The sequence below is a fragment of the Carcharodon carcharias genome, chromosome 28 (genome assembly GCF_017639515.1).
Source record: "Carcharodon carcharias isolate sCarCar2 chromosome 28, sCarCar2.pri, whole genome shotgun sequence".
NCBI lineage: Eukaryota > Metazoa > Chordata > Chondrichthyes > Lamniformes > Lamnidae > Carcharodon > Carcharodon carcharias.
Window position 1 is genome coordinate 23,579,309 of NC_054494.1, and position 21,885 is coordinate 23,601,193.

Sequence of the window (21,885 nt, forward strand, 5' to 3'; positions counted from 1 at the left end):
AATTGCTTTCCACCTATGATATTGATGATTTTCCTCTGGAATATCTTAGATTTTGACACCTTTCACATTAGCCTCAACTTAGAGTTGGCACTCCCATTTCTGATTTGGAAGGCTAAGAGTTTATGTTGCATTGAAGGACATGAGCACCTCATCCAGATTGACACTTCAGTCAATGCTAAGGGAGTGCTACACTATCTGAGGGTGGCACATTTCAGGTGAATGATTAAACGGAGGCTTGTCTGCCCTCTCAGGTAAAATACTCCATGGCACTGTTTGGTGGGATTCACTTATTCTCTTTCATTGTCCTAGCTAAAATTTGTTCCTCAATCAACACCATTATAAACACATTATCTGGTCATTTATGTAGGTGTTATTTGTGGGTCCTTGCTGTGCAGTTTGGTTGGAGTATTCCTCTGTAATACAATAATGTTTATACTTCAAAAACTCTTCTTTGTCTGTAATGCCCTCTGGGATATCTTGATATAGTGAAAGCCAGCATATAAATAATGCAAGTTCTTTCTTATTTGTGTCTTGTGTCTCAAAATCTAAGGTATGCCTTTTATGCTCTTAGCTCAATTTTACACCTTTTATCCTTCATACTATTATGCCTATTGCCGTAGACAAACTGGACTTATTTTTCAGTTAACTCCATTTTGTTGTTTTCTTCATCCCATAATCCTCTCCTCTTGACTGTTTTTGGTAGGCAATGTCACTTGCAAATATGATTATTAACAAAGGCCTCTTTGATGCTTCCCTTTCCAGGTATTTTATCCTTCACAAGTTGCCAAACCTGAAGTTTCTGGATGCAAGAAAAGTTACAAAAAAAGAATATGAAGAAGCAGCAACCAGGGGTGCCTTCATGAAAGTGGTGAAACCCAAAGATGATCTGGTAAGGCATCAGCCAAGGGAACAGACATGCAATCTATCTGTGTTGCTGCACATGATCATGAACACACAAAATACATGATAAACTAGAAAAATGTGCCCTTTATAAAGGTCTTTTAACATAATTTATATTTTATTAATCTGGGAGTTTCTAAACGCAAATTGTATGTAAAATATGTGTGCATGTATTTGGTCTTTCTTTAACTGATTTGGTCTTTTGTTTTGCTGTTTGTTCAGCCAGTATAAATTTAAATCATACTTACCTTTAAGGAAGCAGGTATCTAGCTCCACTGCACGTTTTCACTTTGTTGCAGCCTGTTTACATGTTTTTCTCTTCTCAAAGCAATGACAATTTGTGCTTTGTGATCACTGTTAAAAAAAAACTCCTGTAAAATTGAAAACCTTAATCACATAAGGGAGTTTCTTATGACCAGATTTTGACCTCATTTCATTTGCGTAAGCATAGATCAAAGTGGACGGGGCTGTCCGATTCTAGTAGCATTGCAGGGTGTGACAGCAATTCACATCAAAATGACAGCTCAAGTGCAGGACAATCAAATTGCTCAATTATATCCTGGGCCTGTAATTATTCCTCTCTGTTTTTGCAAAGCCTGCATTTGTCATTCCATTGACATAATTTACCTTATGATCACCTCACTAACATTTTGGTTGCAACCACGGTTGAAGAGATATGGAGGCAGCTTCCTTTCTTTTTATTTTGAAATTGATGAGGTCTGATATAGCAGCCACAATAACCTCTGCAGGGCATGTATAGACTTTGTGTTTAATTGCCTTCATCATCCCGATTGTCTGCTGACCAAAAGTGCAGGTCACCAATTACTGCAGCTGTGGCCAGATCTGCAGATAATTGGATTTTTGTAGCAGAGTTGATGGCATAATTGGATATTTTTGTTATTTGTTTTCAAGCCTTGTAGTTCTTCCTTCTGTGAGACATTATGGCATTTATAAGGTAAAAATAATAGGTACATTCATGTCAATCCTTGTTTTTGTATTTAAAGTTTCAAAATCAAAGCATTTGACAACAATCATAGATGAATATCCAATACCGAGTCTGTGAGCCAGAACTTTTATGGATATACTGAAGATTATGTTCATTTTGAGTCCAGTTACACTGCTACTCAATGAAAACATGGCAGCATAACCATGATTCAGGTTCCAGTCTATTCTAGAGCATAGAAATGAGAGCCCTTCAGTAAAGCCATCTTGCAATGTTTTGCCTTAGCATGGTGTGGTATATAACTGGTGCTAAGGAAGAGGGTAAAAGTATTTGGATGTTAATTGGCCTTACAAATTTACTGCCATTTTTTCATGTTCGGAAAAAAACTAACATTTCTGTCTGTATCCCCAAACCTTTGTACAACCTTTGGGTGGGAAGGAGAGGCATAGAACAAGAACTGGTTTTTGTGAATACATTATATCCTATTTTGCCTCATGTTCCAAATTCCAGAATTGACATCTACCAAAAACGTTTTACATACATTTCATCTTTGCATTCAAAAAATATTTATAACGTGACCAACTCTGATAATGTTTGCCTGTATGTATGCTTTCTGCTGGCAGTCTAGCAATATAATGGGGTTCTTGTTGCCTGCATTTTGCATTCTCCAATGGCCTAATGACAACTTTAATAACTCACTTCTACACAGGAATATATGATATACACCAGTCATGATGACTTGGTCTTTAGAAACCTAAGCTTTTGTGCAGTGTTGGAAGAATGGAATATAACATAAAAGAGGCCACAAGTCTAGCCTCAGGTGGCCTTTCGACAAGGATAACCTAGTAATGAGGCATTTCTGGTCTGTATCAATTAGAGACCAAAACCTTTACTTCAGAACCATCAGGACAGGATGGAACATGAATTTTGTGCTAAATATTGGGTTGGTGCTGGCATTATGTCATGTGATTTCAGCAGCTTTCAGTATTGCCTCCAAATCGGTACTACTATGCATTTTGAGCAGGTGCAAATACTGCACTCCCCAATAATATCCAAGAATATTGCTGATAATAAATGAAAGTGGCTAATACTAAAGTTGAATATGGTGTTTAAAAACAAACCCTACACTGAAGATGTGAGTAGAATCATAGGCCAGAATTTGTTAGAAGGCCCAAGGTCCCACCACGGGGACTGAAAACGGATACTGAGCCTGGGCAGCTGGAAGCCAACAATCTGGGCCGGATTTTACTGACACCAGCTAATTAAGAGGCCATAGACAGGACTGCTGTTTAATTAAGGGTGGTGTCCCATCTGCCAGAGGCACCCTCAAAGGGCAGGTAAGCATTTTTTTTAACGTTCCAGGGCTAGGCAGGCAGACCCCCACAATCAGTGGGGTTAACCATCCAACAGCAGTGCCAGAACCACAAAGGTGATCTTTTCCACTGTGGGAGTCCCTCTTTGGGCCAAGGAGCGGCCATAAAGGGAGGCTTGTTTGGGACCTACTGCGACACTGCCTCAATTTACCTGATGGTCATCTCTTTATGGAGATGGCCCATCTCAACACCAGTAAAATGCCACCAGTGCCAGAAAGTGGCATCTAAATGAACAATTAATTGGCAGTGCTGCTGCTATTCCCATTTCTGGGATTATGCCATGGTTGCGGAAAGACATCAGGCTTCTCTCATGACACCTTCTGCCTCCTAGCCTGTCTCCAGAAGGCAGTAAAACCCAGCCCATTGAATCATAGAATGGTTACAGCACAGATTGAAGCCATTTTTAGTCCATTGTCCCTCTGCAGTGTCTCTGAAAGAGCAACTCAGCTAGTCCTAGCCCTTTCCCTATTGCCCTGCAATTTTTTTTCTCTTCAGGTGATCCAATTCTCTTTTGAAAGCCATGATTGAATCTGCCGCCACTCTGTGCATTCTAGATCATAACCACTCAATGCGTAAATAGATTTTTCCTCATGTTGCCGCTGGTTCCTTTGCCATTTACCTTAAATTGGTGCCCTCTGGTTCCTGACACTTCCACCAATGGGAATAGTTTCTTTCCACAAATCTGTTCATGATTTTGAACACTTCAATTAAATCTCCTCTGAACCTACTCTAAGGAGAACAACCCCATGTTACTGATGTCCTTTGTCCCTGGAACCATTCTGGTAAATCTTTTCTGCACCCTCTCTGAAGGTTTCACGTCCTCCCTAAAGTGCAATGCCCAGAATTAGGCACAATACTCCAGTTGATACCAAACCAGTGTTTTATAAAGGTTCACCATGACCTCTTTGCTTTGTACTATGTCTCTAGTTATAAAACCCACTATCCAATAAGCCTTTTTAACCATTTTCTGAACCTGCCCAGCCACTTTTAATGCTTTGTGCACATATACTGCTCCCCCAGGTGTCTCTGTTCCTTCACCCCTTTACAGTTGTATCCTTTACTTTGCATTGCTTTTCCTCTTATCAAAATGTATCACTTCACACTTCTCTGAGTTAAATTTGAAATGCCATATATGTGTCTGCCCATTCCAACAGCCTGTCTATGAAATTTTTCCACTTCTTCAGAATTTACAATACTTCCAAGTTTTGAGTCATCTGCCAATTTTGAAATTGTGCGCTGTACGCCCAAGGCTAGGTTACTAATATATATCAAGAAAAGCAGTGGTCTTAGTACCAGCCCCTCTGTAAACCTTCCTCCAGTCTGAAAAATAGCTGTTTGCCACTACTCTGTTTCCTGTCATTTAGCCAAATTCGTATCATGCTGTTACTGTCCCTTCTATTCCATGGGCTTCAACTTTGCTGGCAAGCCTGTGGTACTTTATCAAATGCCTTTTGGAAGTTCCTATACACCACATCAATCCATATCCTTATCAGCCATCTCTGTGACCTCATTAAGAAACTTGATCAAGCTACTTAAACATGATTTAACAAATTTATACTGGCTTTCATTAATTAATCTGCACTTGTCCAAGTGATTAACTTTTGTCCCAGATTATCAGTTTTAAAAGCTTTCCCAGCACTGAGATTACACTGATTAGCCTGTAGTTGCTGGGTTTATTCGTACACCCTTTTTTTGAACAAGAGTGTAACATTTACATTTCTCCAGTCCTCTGGCACCACCCATGTATTGGAGGAGGATTGGAAGTTTATTGCCAGTACTTCTGTAATTTCTTCTTATTCCTACTGCATTCTCAGATTGTAAGGGACATGTCTTTTTATTCCTGTTGGACTGTTGTAAAGAACATATCTTTTTATTTTCTGAAACAAAAATTAAAATACCTGGAAAAACTCAGCAGGTCTGGCAGCATCTGTGGAGGGGAACACAGTTAACGTTTTGAGTCCGTATGACTCTTCAATAGCCAAAAGATATCTTTTTATTTTCTATTGGACTGAGGATTAAAATTACAATGGCTGCAGGTTGAAAGATATGTCCACTGGAACAGAATGAGAGATATATACAATGTTGCAGTCCTGGAACAAAGTATGCCATGAAAGACAGGATGGTGCTGGAAAGGAGTCTTGGACCAATGGAGCTGCCTGGCAACAACGTTTTAATTGGCTCCTGGTGACCAGTTTTTGTGTAAGAGCAGTGCAGCAGAATAGCTCCTAGCCAGAAAGGAACAAAACCTTAAACCTCTTTCTCCTGTGCATGGAAGATTCCAGTAATTCCACAATAATAGCTAGCTGACTTGTTCTTCTCATATCTCTATAACCTGCTCTCTCGCTCTGAAAATTCCTGTCAAGAGGCAAAGGAGAAAATCACTGTTAGAAACATTGAAAGGCAAGTGTTCAACCAGTGAACAAAATACTGAAAGTGCTGGAAAACCACCTCATGTCACCAACAAGAATGAAAGGAAGTTGGAAGCCATCGATCAAAATCAATCTATTGAATCCTGTACTCTGGAACTGGTGCTATTGAACTGTTTTATCCCACCCTTAAAATCCATGTTTTTGTTTGTCTTATGTGCCTTGTATATGTGTGTTTAGGGACTTAAGGGGCAGAGTTTAAGTTATAGAGTTAGAAATTAGCAGTTCATTTTTTTTCTTTTGTCACTGGTTAATGACAGTTTCTTTAATAAACAGTTATTCACTTATTAAGTTTACAAACCTGGTGCTCGTATTCTGTTAACCTAAATTAAACAGTTAGGTAGATTACGGGCAAAGTGGTGGTTTGATCAAACTTTTTCACATTTGTCACGGCTCAGGGAACAATGGGGTTTGATATTACAGCGCAATATCCCCAGTGGGTCATGATAAGATGCATCCCATTCCATCCTGGTGACTTATTGGGGAGAATTTTTCCTATGGCGGGCGGGCAGGCTGAGCGGGAGCCATTGGGGGCAGGCATGGAGCCTGCCCAGCGTAATGCGCAGCCGATAGCGCTCAGAGCTACCTGTGCATGTGGGGGGAGGAGGGAGAGTCGAGGGCCTGCGCTCTTTTGCGCATACCCACAAAAGAGCACAGCAATCTCCCTGTGGTACGGAGCTTCCTTAGGGAGATTAAATGGATTAGAAGAGTTTTTAATAAATAAAGTAAAATTTTATTGAAGCATCCCATCATGTGACAGTGTCACATGAGCTGGGACATGTTTGTGAAGTTTAAAATTTTATTTAATTATTTTATTAAACCTTCAGGAAACCTCATCTCACCCATGGATGAGGTTTCCTGAAAAACGCAAAGGCTGCTTGGACTCTTCACCTGCCCCCCAACCTTAAGATTGGACGGGCAGCATTCGTAACAAGTTTAATTACTTTTTTAATGGCCTTAATAGGCTGTTCAGCGGGTGAGCCTCCGATGCACATCCGCCAAATGAAATACGAAATGATGCGGGATGATGTCGGAACACACATCCGACGCCATCACACGTCATTTTACACTTCGGTGTGTTGGGCCCGCCCATACATGCTGACGGCAATATTCTGCCCAGAAACTTTAAGTACGGATAGCCTTTCTAATTTATGAATCTTTAGCCCAAATAGTATCTCAACTTCCTCCTCTTTCATTATGCATTTGACAGCATCTTCTTCCTTGGTAAAGATAGACGTAAAGTACTCATTTAGCACCTCAGCTGTGCCTTCTGCCTCCCTGCATAGATTTCCTTTTCTGGGTCCCCAGTTGGTCCCACCCCTCCTCTTTCTACGCTTTTACTGTTTATATGCTTAAAGAAAACTTTTATATTTCCTTTTATGTTTGCTGCAAGTCTCTTCACATATTCTCTCTTTGCCTCTCTTATTTCTTTTTCCATTTCCCCTATGTTCATTTAGCATGGTTCTCACTCGTATTTTCAACCTGACATCTGTCATACACCCCCATTTTCTCCTTCATCTTACTCTCTATCTCTTTCATCATCCAGGGAACTCTGGTTTTGATAGCCCCACCTTTCCCCCTTGTGGGAACATACCTTGATTGTACGTGAACCATCTCTTCTTTAAAGGCAGCCAATTGTTTCAATACAGTTTTCCCTGCCAATCTTTGATTCCAATTTACCCAGGACAGATCCATTCTCACTCCGCTGAAATTGGCCTCCTCAAATTAAGTATTTTTACTCTTGACTGTTCCTTGTCCTTTTCCATAGCTACCTTCTAGCCCTTTACCATTCAGCAGGGATGTTGATTATTCTTGTTTCAACAATGCAAGTAGCATGATATTTTTATGATTCTTTTGTTCCTTTTGTTTTTTCTTAATTCAGACATTAAAAACTATTTTGATAAGCATGTTGATTTGGTCTGTGAATTGTCAAGTATGGCTCACAAATCATCTTCATTTTTAACCTAATCTAATGGATGCCCATTCATTATGTACAAGTTTCTTGTACCTACTTTAAATTATACATACTAATAATTGTTTGTTATTCTTTAGTCACAGTTAAAATATGTATGAAGATAATAGGTGTTCATAGATGGGCAAGGATCAGAAAAAAAAACTAGGACAAGTAACATGATCTCCATTTATAACAGAATCAATGCACATCAGATAAAAACTGCTCAATACCGCTACTCTATCTCAAAAGGTTTACATCAATTCAGTACTGCTTTGACAAAAGGGTGCAGAAAAGTCACGCTCATATCATAATTTCTGTCTAATCATGTTCTCCTTCTTGCTCATTCTAATCTAGTTCATGATGCTTGTGAAATTGACAATAATATCCACATGATATTTATTGAGATTCTCTGCAGCTACTCCACTTGAATCAAATATGAGACAAATTTTGCAGTTAAAGTTATTTTTCTTATGAAGTTGCATCTCATTGTTTTGGAAAGACACAAAGATCCCATATAATTGACTTGACTTGGGCAGCTCTGAGATTTTGCCCATTATAAGAAAGTCATCCATGGCTGGGCTCAATCCCTTTTATTGCCCAGATGCCAGATTCTCAGAATTACCAATATTGGCTCAACAAAGACTGTGATTTTAGTGTGATGCAGTGGATTCTGATTAACACTATCACAAAGTTGCAACATAATCTCAGTGGAAACAGATTCACTGCATTGTAATAATAAGAAACTGGCAGCCTAATGTTGGATTTCCCTGTTCTCCATAGTATTGTGCTTTCTCTCTATATTTGTCCATTCATTGAAATTTATTTTCTTGTTCTATCAACAATGTTTCAATGGCAATTGAAGAAGATTCTTCAGTCTCAAAATATTTGGTTATAAATAAAGAAGAAAGAAAGACTTGCATTTGTATAGCACTTTTCATGACCACCTGAGGTCTCAAAGTATTTTACAGCCAATGAAGTACTTCTTTTTCTTTATCCGTACATGAGATGTGGGCATCACTGGTTAGGTCAGCACTTATTGCCCATCCCTCATTGCACTTCAGAAGGTTGTGGTGAGCTGCCTTCTTGAACCGCTGCAGTCCATGTGGTGTAGGTACACCCACAGTGCTGTTAGGAGGGGGAGTTCCAGGATTTTGACCCAGTTACAGTGAAGGAACGGTGATATAGTTCCAAGTCAGAATAATGTGTGGCTTGGAGGGGAACTTGCAAGTGATGGTGTTCCCATGCATTTGCTGCCCTTGTCCTTCAACCTGAGATGAGTGAAATCATCAACTAAGTTAGTAAAGTTGATGAAACGGGAATGGCTGTTTGTTGATGACTGTGTCCTTGTGCCACATGACCTTCAAAGTATCATGGACTGTTTTCAAAAGCGGCTGACGGCTATGGGCTAGCCATCAGTTAAGGAAGGCTAAGACACTCTACCAACAGCCACTAACCATACCCAATCCACTATAGCAATCAACGATGCAACCCTGAAGGCTATACATAACTTCACCTATTTCTGAAGCACAATCTCTGTATTGACGGTGAGCTGGCAAATAGAATTGCCAGAGCAAATTCAGCATATCAAGAGACTGTGAAGGAAATGAGGTATCAAACTTACAAAAAAAACTTGCTGTGTACAATGCTTTGGTAATACCCACCTTCCTATATGCCTATAAGGCATGGGAAACTACTCCAGACACATTAAGAGCAGTTGGGGCAGGTTCCACATGAGATGTATTCGGAACATCATGGGCATCAGATAGGAGGACAAGGTGCCCAACATTGAAGTACTTCAAAGAGGAGAAGTATCTGGAGTTGAAGCACTCATCATCAGAGCCCAGCTCAGATGGAGTGGCTATTACATGATAACATCCCTAAGTTGTATTCACAACTTAAACTTGGACACTGCCTGTGAGGAAGGCCAAGATTATGATTCAAGGACTCCTCGAAGGTGAACCTCAGGAATTGTGGCATGTCCATCACACACTGGGAGAAAATATGCAAGAAAAAAACTACCTAGGGAGCAATCTCAAGTAGTGGTGTTGTTTCCTTCGAACAGCAAAGAATACAGGCAGAAAAAGGACAAAAGACAAGCTAGAAAGACTGGGAAGTTCCAATAAATTCATTTGACAATTGATAATTCATCCTTGCCCACACAGTAGAAAGCCATGCAGGCCTGTAATCGGACTCCACAGCCACATTATAATGCACAATGGATGACTGCAATGCAAGAATCTTTAATATTGAAGGGAAACAGATGGCGAAGCTTTCGTTGGCTGGATGTAAATGAAAACCAATGTTTTTCAAATATTTTTAGTTTGCCAATTTTCTTCTCTCCTGATAGCGTTGACTCAGGGCTGTCCCTGAATACCTGTTACCTTCCCATACCTCACTAAAATGGCCAATTTTCATGGGTGAGTAAGTAGTGGCGGGCTATTTAGTGAAAGCACATTACAGAAAAACCTATTCTTACCATATCAAAAAGCTGACCTAATTGTCACCAAAATGTACATATTCATAAGAGCCAGGAAGATGACAAATTTGGAGATGGACAGATGAGAGAAGTAGGTATTAAATCCAGTGGATGATTTTGTAATGTTGCTAATTCCATCCATATGGCCCTAGCATGATAGAACACGTAGTGTGTGCATAATGGACTTTTATTTTCTTAATTTTTTTGTAATGTATGATGCTAGTTAACTAATGTTAAAATTTCAGTTATGATACGCTTCCTAATGCTATACCAGCTTCTAAACAGCTTGCGATTTTTTTTCAGTTTATTTTCCTTAGTTCTCAGAAGTCATTTACCATCTTTTTTGTGAGTAATCTTTGTAGATTCAAGTATTGTAACTCATTAATGACATTGTCTCACGTGCTCATGGGATTTATAAAATAAAACATATAAAATTATAGAGTGGCTGTCAACATAGAGCTGCTTACAAAATGATAAATCAATTTATATGTATGCTTAGTTTAGATTCTAACTGTTTGCATTTAATAATATCATTCTGAAATAAATGAGCAGTCATAATTAATCTTTGCCAGTAATTGTAAAAAAAATCAAGGTTATTTCTGAAATATTTCTTGGCCTGTAAACCTGCCAGTTAATATTAAAAATTATACCTTATTATAGGGACGGGATAACAGACTTTGCATGTTAATCTGAGATTTATGAGAGTTGTGGGTTCTCATGGGTAGCTAGATAACTAATTTATTTTGGAAAATGGAACAAACCCAATGCAGTGTAGTGTTGCAGCGTGAAGCAAGTGTTGCATGCATTGGATGGTTAAATCAGATCTGAAATGAGTGATTTTAGATTGATGATAATATTTTTCAGTCTGTTTTGCAGTGGAGGATCGCTGTTTTAAACTTGCCTTTTAAAGTTCAGTGAGTTTATCCAATGAGTAGCTGAAGCTTTCAAACCAGAAAAATCTCAGATTTGACCTCAGTGCTTTACTAGTTGATCACAGCTAATTTGGCAGTAAAGGCTGCAATAATTATCTTCACTATTTCTGGGTTAGGGAAGAAATATATTGACCAGGGCCCTATTCCTGATCATTGTCCCTGTTGCAAGTGTGCACATGGATCTTGAGTGAAGATAGGTTCAGCCTGGGCTATCATGACTTCTGTTTTCAGATGGTCTATCAACATTCACTGCCAAAAGCCACTTGAGTAAGATGCAACAGGAAAGCTAGAGCTTGGGGAACTGTACCTCAGCAAGAAGTTAATGCTTTTTAAGGAGAGTGATGATGGGAAGGAAATGAACTTAGAAAAACCCTTGTTCTTTAGTAGCAGCAACTGACACAAAAATCATTGTGTACAAGTCAAATATTCTTTCAACTGTTGGAATCAATTTATTAATCTTTTACGAAAGCAAAATATTACAAATGTTGGAAATCTGAAACATCATCAAAAGGCGATCGACCTGAAACATTGGGCAGAGTCTCATCACCTTAGCCCCTGCCTGAATGGCAGGATCATTTTCGGATCTGAAACCCAACTCTCTGAATTGTGTGCCCGGCTGTTGTTTTTTTATCAGAGAAACCAATAAATATCCTGCCTCCAAGCTCCCCAACCAATTGGGGAGGATGGGAGAGGGTATGATGTATCCACTTGTTCAAATAAATGGTTTCTAATTAAAAGGACCATGGCATGGATTACAGGAATGGCAAAGAGACCTGTGAAGGTTGCCACCCTGGTTTCTGACTTACCTTGAGGGCCTGGTGCAGGATCTGTGGGGTTACACCGAGCTGAGCTCTAAGGACAGGAGGAAGAGATCAACTTTTCTAAGCAGGCAGGCATAAATGGAAGTGCCAGAGGAAGTCACCAGCAGAAGTATGCTCCTGCCAACCTGGAGACAGTGCATCAAGAGAATCTAGGACCCCAAAAGGCATGGCAGGGGAGTGGCATAATACTTCATGGGTACCAAGCGCCACATTCTGACTTGTCCGGTATTCTCCTGCACACCACACCTCAGGTCACACTTTCTAACTTCAATCGTTTCTCTCTTGCCAGGCACCTTATATGCCTACCTGGGCAGCTAATACTCAGCTTATTGCCCTCTAGTACCCATACCTCTCAACCACTATCCACAAATGTTGTTTTTCCCTCCTTTCCACACAAACCATTGGCGACCATTCCACACAAACCATTGACAGGGTAGATGCTGAGAGGTTGTTTCCCCTTGTGCGAGAGTGTAGGACCAGAGGGCATAATCCCAGAGTAAAGGGGCACCCATTTAAAACAGAGATGAGGAGGAATTTCTTCTCTCAGAGGGTAGTCAATCTGTGGAATTTTTTACTGCAGAGGGCTGCAGAGGCTGGGTTGTTAAGTATATTCAAGGCTGAGATAGACAGATTTTTAATCAGTAAGGGAATCAAGGATTATGGGACCAAGGCAGGAAAGTGGAGTTGAGGATTATCAGATCAGCCATGATCTCATTGAATGGCGGAGCAGACTCGATGGGCTAAATGGCCTGCTTCTGCTCCTACATCTTATGGTCTTATGACCACTCACATCCCTTCTGCTTTCTCTCCTTGCAGAAGATAGCACACCAACTTGTTGAGAGGCAGGCACTTGGAAGTGGGCTGTTGGTCCCAGTGAAAGAAACATCGTCAACCATCAACCAATGTGTGCCCAGCCCCTCCACTGGGCAGGTGGCCGTGTTCCTGTTTCAGAAGGCTCTACATGTTAACAACAACATGAGGCACTGGTGCTTAGACATGTTGAAGGCTGATTTACTGCCTGTAGACAGTGTTGGGGTTTTGCCTCCTTCCAACTGAATCCTGGTGTCCATCCCAAATGTTTTGTGGACACCAAATATTCTGTGGAGGGGCATGCTACTCAGTAGAAGGCAGCCATTGCTGCTGCTGCTGCAGCTGGAGCAGTTTTGACAGTGGTGTGGCCTCTGCTCTTGACCCCTGGCAGAGGTGGAAGTTGGAGCTGCCATACTGAAGGCTGGCAGCAGGGATGTACAGCTGAAGGTAAGTAAAGTGCGAGACAGGTGAAATGCCTTCCAAGAAGTTGACAATCAACTTTTGAACAGTGAAAGCAGTTTCTGAGAGACATGCTTTGAACAGCAGTCTCGCAATGACCATGGTTGGAGCTTTTCAGTGTAACTGATCAAAGCTGTTATAGCTTGTCACTTTCACTTGAGTAACTCTTTCCACTGCACGCTCCCTTTAGGAAACAGGTTCCCTGGCTGGGAAATACAGGATTCAGGGTTAAAACAGCTCATAATTGACTTCAGAAAACCTGAACCACCTCTTACCCAACAGTTCAAAGGGTGTTCCCTGCTTTCCTTCAAATCCACCCCAGGAAAAGCAGGAAAAGGGTCAGATCAGATCAGGATCCTGGCCTGAAATCAATTTCTGGAACTTGCCTGCCACGGAGCTGGCAAAATTCTGCCCAGTAATTCCGTTTCTCTCTTCACAGATGCTGTGTATTTTCCGCATTTTCTGTTTTTATTGTCAGATTAATATAAGGAAGCCCATCAATGTCAGGAACAGGAAACTTTTTTAGGTAAACTGTTTAACTCTCCAAAGGAAAATTGCATGTTGCTTCGAGTACAATGTGAATAATTATGTCAAAAATAAATAACAATATTAGCATTCAGGCAAGACTTTGAAAGAGTGAAATTTTCTGAATTTATTTTGTCAATTTTTCTGGACTCTTATTTGAAGATGAACATTTGATGGCAATCATTCTGGATATTTATAATAGTCATTGTTATTTCTCGTCAGGCATCAAAACCAGAATAACATTAACAGAAAAGAACACTAAAAAGAATTAAAGGATATTTTTCAGATTTGATCATAGCCAAAGTGATAATTGTTAATGACTGGTATAGGTAAATACAATGGGAAAAAAAAATAATTGCAGGTACATGTTAATACCCAGCCCAGGAGGTGTGTGTCAATATAATGTGCTTTTATACATGGGTAGCCAACTGGTGCAGGAAGAAAGGTAAGTCTTTACTTGGAATAGACCAGAGTGACACATCACAGGTATATATTTCCAGACTCAAATGTCTGCTCTCTAGCTCTTTACATCTGTGCAAGTAACTGTCCAATCCATGCCCTCCACCTCTATGTACTTAACCTCCCTTGATACAATTAATGTGTGCAACTGAATATCCGCTGAAAAAAAGATAGAACTGCGAAGTATAGGACGTAAAAACAAGTTTAAAGACTGTTTTCTGAAGTATATTCAGTATCAATTGCAGCTTTGAATTGTACTCATGCAACTAAATTTTGAACACCATGTACTTATGATTGCTAGACATTCAAATAATGTTGTAAAGTGAGTATGCTACAGAGTGAAATTGTTATCGTATATATTTTCACAAAAACTAGTAATGTTATAACCCCAATATGATGTGGGATTTATTGTGAGCAAGAAATTGTTGTTAAACTTTCAGATTTATATAGCAATCACTTCAATAATAGCAAAGATAGCAGGACTTGCCTCCATACTATAATTGCTTTACCAAAGTACCTTCACATCCTAACTGAAGTGTTCGGGTGATGCTAGAATAAGAGTATAACTTCTTTTTGCTCTTATCTAAAGGATCATCTAACTGTTATGCAAACATGCAATGCATAACACAGATCTATTTAAAAGCAATGTTTAATTTACAGAAAATAATCTGATTATCCTTCAAATTACTGCTCCCTCCAGTTATTACTGCTTGCAATGACACAAAAAACACAAGTCTATGGCCTGTAACAAGAATAGTGTTTGATTACAGTAAAAAATGCTATAAAACTTTTAGAACGTAATATTCTACTGCCTGTGTTTAGATCGACAATTGAGATTGATTCTAGACAAAACAGATTTCTGTCTTTATATGAATGAAAATTTATGAGCTATCAAAAAATAGGAGCTGCTTTTCCTGTGCTAGCAGATGATGCATTGTACAGATCACATTTGATGTTTGTTGCATGCTTAATTAAATGACTTCACTAACTGCACCAGTGCATATCAACTTTCTTGGGTTTTAAGAAATTGGAAGTGGTTCCTTCCCCTGATCAGCAGGGAAGCATATGTGCATGTGCTAATAGAAACAGGCTGAATTGCAGTGTCTTCAGTGGTTGAATAACCTGCTTACTCTTTCATGGTGCACTTATGAAGAGTGAAGATTTAGTGAACTACAGCACAAGTCTTGGGCCTTAAGCAGTGCAGAGAGGAAATTGGGAAGTAAAATATGGGAGTGATTTGGGAGCAGACTTGTTTCAAGATGTGTCTTTAATATAGCTGCAGCATAAATTTCTTCTGCAGATTTTTTAAAACTAATTTTCTCCAGTCCTATGCTGAAGTCAGGACTCATGTTAGGGTATGATTGCAAAGGTGCCAGTTATCTTGTTATCGCAATTGAGTGGTCATCCTTTTTATGTGAGCACTGACTCAGTTATAAAGGGCATCCCAGGCAGGCCCAGTTTCTTTATTGCCCAAAGTCTACACACCGAAAATGATCAGATGCAGAATGCCTGCATGTTGGCTTTCCTCCCAAGCCTTGAGCATGCTTTGATCACTTTTTTGCCACTAGATTAACCAACTGGAGGATAAGCTGTACAATGCTATTGTAAACTATTTTTTGTACAATGCTATTATAAACCAATAATAAAACCTGGAAACTACCTGGTCCCTCTGATTTCAGACCCCCTTTAATTTTAATAGTATTTGCAGTTGCACAAAATATTTGTTATTTGGTGCCATGCACAAAAGCAACATTACATGACTTGAGGAGAAATGAAAATCAGCTGATGAAAGCCTGTAAAATCAGCCATGTCACATTATATATATTCTCACTGCATTAATGTTATATTTGTTAATAACTCATATTCAAATTAAAAGTAAACAATATTTTAAAGTACAAGTTAATTTATATTTGGAATGTCTGCAATGGAAGAACTCTCAAAAACAGTGATCTTGAGTGGTAAGACGTGGATTCATGCTTCACAATTCCCCAAATGGTAAATTCTAGTTTGAGTTTTGCCATTCAGCCAAGCAGATGCTATTTGCTTCCAAAAAGGGTTGGAAGAAAAATTGATGAATAGGTTACCTGTGCTACAAGATTAAACAGCCAATATAATTTTTAAAAATGGGCACTTCAAATATAGTCCTTTGATTGTGTAGTACTTTGGAAGCACTTGGCAGTTAAAAAGTGCTACATAAATGCAGTGATTTTCTTAGCTGTACATCAAGATGAAGGAATTATTAATAAAGATCTTTCTCGAATGTTCCAATGATTTATTGCAAGGAGGTATACTCTTTGGGAGAAAAGCCCATGTTTTTAAATTATTTAAAATGCTCCCATATATGAGTTTTGAAGCTGTCCTAAAGGGCACTAACCCAGAAAATAGATAACATCCTGGCTGGTTACTACTGATTTCAATTCACTGATTTTCATTGGAAGTTTTTAATTTTTTGTGACTGGATGCCTGTGTCCAGTGGGGTTCCACAGGGATTGGTGATGGGTCTCTTGTTATATATAAATGATTTAGACTTGAATGTAGGAGGGTTGATCAGTAAGTTCACAGATGACACGAAAATTGGTGGGGTGGTAAATTGTGAGGAGGATAACCTTAGATTACAGGAGGATAAAGACAGGCTGGTCAGATGGGTTGATCAGTGACAAATAGAATTTAATCCAGATAAGTGTGAGGTGTTGCACTTGGGCAGGACAAACAAGGTATGGGAATACACGATGAATGGTAGGACCCTGAGAACTCCAGAAGATCAGAGGGACCTTGGTGTGCATGCCCACCAGTCCTTAACGTCGCGGGACAGGTAGATAAGGTGGTTAAGAAGGCATATGAGATGCTTGTCTTTAGCAGCCGAGACAAAGAATATAAGAGTGGGGGGTTATGCTGGGACTGTATAAAATGCTGGTTAAGCCACAGCTAGAGTATTGCATGCTGTTCTGGAATCCACATTATAGGAAGGATGTGATTGCACTGAAGAGAGTGCAGAGGAGATTTACCAGGATGTTGCCTGGGCTGGAGAGTTTTAGTTATGAGGAGAGATTGTATAAACTGGGGTTATTTTCCTTGGAGCAGAGGAGATTGAGGGGGTACATGATTGTGTGTATAAAATTATGAGGGGCATAGATAGGGTAGACAGGAAGGAACTTTTCCCCTTGGTGGGAGGATCAATAACTAGGGGGCACAGATTTAAGTTAAGGGGCAGGAGGTTTAGAGGGGATGTGAGGTAGAATTTTTTCACCCAGAGGGTGGTGGGAATTTGGAACTCACTGCCTGAAAGGGTGGTAGAGGCAGAAACCCTCATAGCATTTAAGAAGTATTTGGATATGCGCTTGCAATACCATGGAATAGCCAGGTACTTGTTTGACCCGGCGCAGACTCAATGGGCTGAAGGGCCTTTTTCGATGCTTTAGACCTCTATGACTCTAAGTATGTATGTATGTGTATATGGAGAGTGGAAATCACAGCTTTCCGCAATCAAAATATTTCATTGCTCGGAAACCACACCCATCACTTTGCAGATGATATGAAACTTGGAAGCATTATGAACTATGAAGAAAATAGTGTAGAACTTCAAAAGGATATAGACAAGTTGGTGGAATGGGTGGAAAGGTAGTTTATGAAACTTAATGTAGGGAAATATGAAGTGATTAATTTTGAGTGGGGAGAACATGGAGAGACAATATAAAGTAAAGGGTACAACTCGAAAGCAGGTGCAGGAGCAGAGGGACCTCGGTGTATATGTGCATAATTCATTGAAGGCAGCAGGACAGTTTGAGAGCACAATTAGTAAAGCATACAGTATCCTACACTTTATTAAAAGGAGCATAGAGCATAAGAGCAAGGAGGTTAAGTTGAACTTATTTAAAACACTAGTTCGACTTCAGCTAGTACATTTCGTCCAGTTCTGGGTGCTGCACTTCAGGAAGAATGTGAAGCATTGGACAGAGTGCTGAAAAGATTAATGAGAATGGTTCCAGGGATGAGGAACTTAAGTTATGAAGATAGATTGAAGAAATCGGGACTATTTTCCTTGAAGAAGCGAAGGCTAAGCGGAGATTTGATAGAGGTATTCAAAATCATGAAGGGTCTGGACACAGTAGATAGGAAGAAGGTATTGAAACATGTAAGGATCAAGAACAAGAGGGCACAGATTTAAAATAATTGGCAAAAGTGATATGAAAAGAAATTTTTTTCACACAGTGAGTGGTTAAGGTCTGGAATGTACCACCTGAGAGTGTGGAGGGGGCATGTTCAATCGAAGCGTTCAAAAGGGTTATAGGGAAAAGATGGGAGAATGGCACTAAGTGAATTGCTCATTTGGAGAGCTGGTGCAGACACAATGGGCCGAATGATGATCTCCTGCACTGTGACAGTTTTGTGATTCTGTGATTTTCTCTGCATTTTGCTTCAGTCGGAAGTTCAGATTTTGTGAGCCAACTTGCTATGAATATGCACATATGCAATGAATATTTCACATTTCAATGGCACCTAGTCACCAGTGACATCTATGTGGCTGTGAATGAAGTGTACTATCCCTCCTCATCCTGCTTAATTTTTGGCACAGTTGGCCACACCATCCTCCTCCAATGATTCTCTTCCATTGTCAAGCTAGGTGGTATTGCCCTTGCAAGGTTCCAATCTTACCCATCCAGTCAAAGTCAGAAATTCTCATTTGGTCCCTGCTTCTTCCCTGTGTGAAAATTTTAACATCATTTTTGTGTTCAAATGCACTCAATGTGCCTAAAAATGATCAGTGATTATTTGACATCAAAAGATGTAATTTGGAACAAGTTTTTCACACAGTCAACATTGTTATCTTTGACATCAAATGTAATCAAAAGTATTCAGAGGCACTAAAAACGATCTCTGGCATTAAAAGCGATCATTGACATCAAAAGCAATGATTAGGCTTCTTTCCCGGACACACTAACCCATACCCTTCCCCCCAAACCAACTCAGCCTCCACTCATTTCTTCTCCTCCTCATCAACCCTCCCCCCCACCTGGATTTCACCACCTTCCCTTAATTTTGGAGAGCTCCCACCCCACCCACCGCTGCCAACTCGGTCTTACTGCCAGCCACCGAATCCAGGACTCTGGCTGGACCCCGCCCACCCCCTGCCAAACAAGCCAAGCCTGCAGTGTCTGCTACACCTCGACCCCAATGCCACACCCCTACCTGCTTTGTTCTCTTGTCATGCCTGATTCTTGTGGTGGGACTTGTATCCTAGTGTCTGTGGAACCCGTCCCCGTAAGAGTCATTGTGTGTGAAACCCATACCCCAGTGAGAGTCATTGTGTGTGAAACCCATACCCCAGTGAGAGTCATTGTGTGTGGAACCCATACCCCAGTGAGAGTCATTGTGTGTGGAACTCATACCCCAGTGAGAGTCATTGTGTGTGGAACCCATACCCCAGTGAGAGTCATTGTGTGTGGAACCCATACCCCAATGGGAGTCAGTGTGTATGGAAGCTGACCCCAGTAAGAGTCATTGTGTGTGGGACCTGTACTCCACTTAGAGTCAGTGCATGTGGGACTTGAATCCCAATGAGAGCCAGTGAGTTTGGGAATCCTTCCCCCTGTAAGAGTCAGTATGTGTGGGAATCCTTCCCCCTGTGAGAGTCAGTGTGTGTGTGGACCCCATACAACAGTGAGAGTCCAGTTAGTCCTGGCCTCCTGGCTGTGCTCTGGTGGCTGACTGTGGTCTGTGCATGCTCAGACAGCAAAGACATGCAGGCAGCAGCAAGAGAATAACTTAAGCAGTCCTCCCAGCTGCTGCCCAGAGAAATACAGGACAAGTGGATTTCCAGACAGTCCTCACACGAGAGAGTGGGACAGTAGGGCAAATTCCAGGAAATCCATGATAATTGGCCACCCTTGGACCACACTCGCCTCCACCAGGGTAGCCAACTGGCTCGTAATTTGGCTTTTCATCCTGCATCCTGGTAAGGCCTTCCCAGGATTCGTTTTGCCCCAGATTTCTTCCATCTCTGCAGGCTTTGTGTCTGCAAGCATGGCATGATGGGTTGGTGGTTTGTGTTCAGGGCTATGCAGCAGGTATCCAGCATCCGAGCATCAGACTCGAGGCATGTCGTGGGGCTGCGGCAGTAGTCCCATGCATGAATTTCACCCCACCACCCTTCCACCTCGGCGACCACCCCCTGCTCCCACGGTCTCACCAGCAACTCTAGCCACCATCACGCTGATCGGTGGGCCGTGGGGTGGGGGTGAGGGCAATTTTACTGTGATTCGTCACCCTGCGATTGAATCTTTGGAGGCTTTTTTGAGCACTGAACTAAACTGCTTGTGACAAAATACTAAAATCATGGAACACTTACTTCTGAATTAACTCCAAGTGCATAACAATTTTATTTCTAGTGCATTTTTCTCTGTATAGAAGGTATGAGATATTATAAACTGCATCTACATGTATGGAATATGAAAAATGGTTTTCTACAACTTGTATTTTTGCTGCTTAACAGTAGAGGTATCAACCGGCTCAATATCTACCCCATCATGACAATTTTGGAAAAAAATGCCAATGTTGAATATGTGTTTCCTCCATGCACATTATTTATGCCTATAAAGCTTATGCTTACAGGTATGTTAGACTCAATGGAACCAATAAGATCCTGAAAAGGAGGGATGTGAAATAGCTTTGCTTTGGAGACATGATTAATCAAGACATCTTGGCAGGTTTGGAAAGATCTGATTGGCATGGACGAGATGAGATAAAACTTTCATCATTGGAAAGGAAAGGAGTTTCTTAAAATCACAGGTCTAGGGGAAAAGAGAGGTGTGTTGCACCCCACTAATGATTTGTGCACTGTTAAACAATCTACAGGATGCATGGCATAACATACTGTATCAGCCAAGACTTAGAAAAATCCATGGAATGGTATTGTTGATGTCACCTGATGTCTGAAACTTAGTCAAATTTTGTTGTGATTGCTAGAACTTAGAATATTTCCTCACAAACAAGCTCTGATCGCTTTTGATGTCAGTTGAATGCTTCTGAACATTTTGAAGGTAATTAAGTGATTTTAAATGATTGCAAATTATGTTGCCTGAGCGTGTTGATGTCAATTGATGACTAATGATTTCAACATCGACTTGAGATGTCAAATAATGGCTAAATGATCGCCTTTGAGTACAAATAATGTCAAATGATAGCTAAGTGATCAGCACGTCTGGCAGCATCGGCGGAGAAGAAAAGTGTTGACGTTTCGAGTCCTCATGACCCTTCGACAGAACTTCTTCAAGTTCTGTCGAAGGGTCATGAGGACTTGAAACGTCAACTCTTTTCTTCTCCGCCGATGCTGCCAGGCCTGCTGAGTTTTTCCAGGTAATTCTGTTTTTGTTTTGGATTTCCAGCATCCGCAGTTTTTTTGTTTTTATGATAGCTAAATGATCACTTTTGTACACAAATGATGGCTAAATGATTGCTTTTGAGTGCAAATGATATCAAAATTATTGCTTTTGGGTGAAAATGATGGCTAAATACTCAATTTTAAGTGCAAATGATCACAAATGAGTACAAATAAATGCTGTTGAATGCAAATGATGGCAACATTTTCTGGCAGAAGCCTCTGTTCTTCCTTCCTTACCACCTCCGCGACCTTAAAATACCTAACTATAAAATGTACAGTCCTACTCTCTACTATTACCCTACTATACTCTACTATAATGTGCAGTATAATGTGGATAAATGTGAGGTTATCCACTTTGCTAGCAAAAACAGGAAAGCAAATTATTATCTGAATGGCTATAAATTGAGAGAGGGGAATGTGCAACGAGTC

The 21,885-nt window shown here is 40.4% G+C and overlaps 1 protein-coding gene across 8 annotated transcripts in view; it reads left to right on the plus strand.

The window, feature by feature from the left end:
* Window positions 1-21,885, plus strand: part of lrmda (leucine rich melanocyte differentiation associated) — a 1,073,511-nt gene that overhangs the window by 731,867 nt on the left and 319,759 nt on the right. For all 8 annotated transcript variants that reach the window (XM_041176536.1, XM_041176539.1, XM_041176541.1 and 5 more), the window contains one exon: window positions 763-889. In XM_041176536.1, the coding sequence (XP_041032470.1) occupies window positions 763-889 (127 nt within the window). The remainder of the gene's footprint in view (window positions 1-762; window positions 890-21,885) is intronic.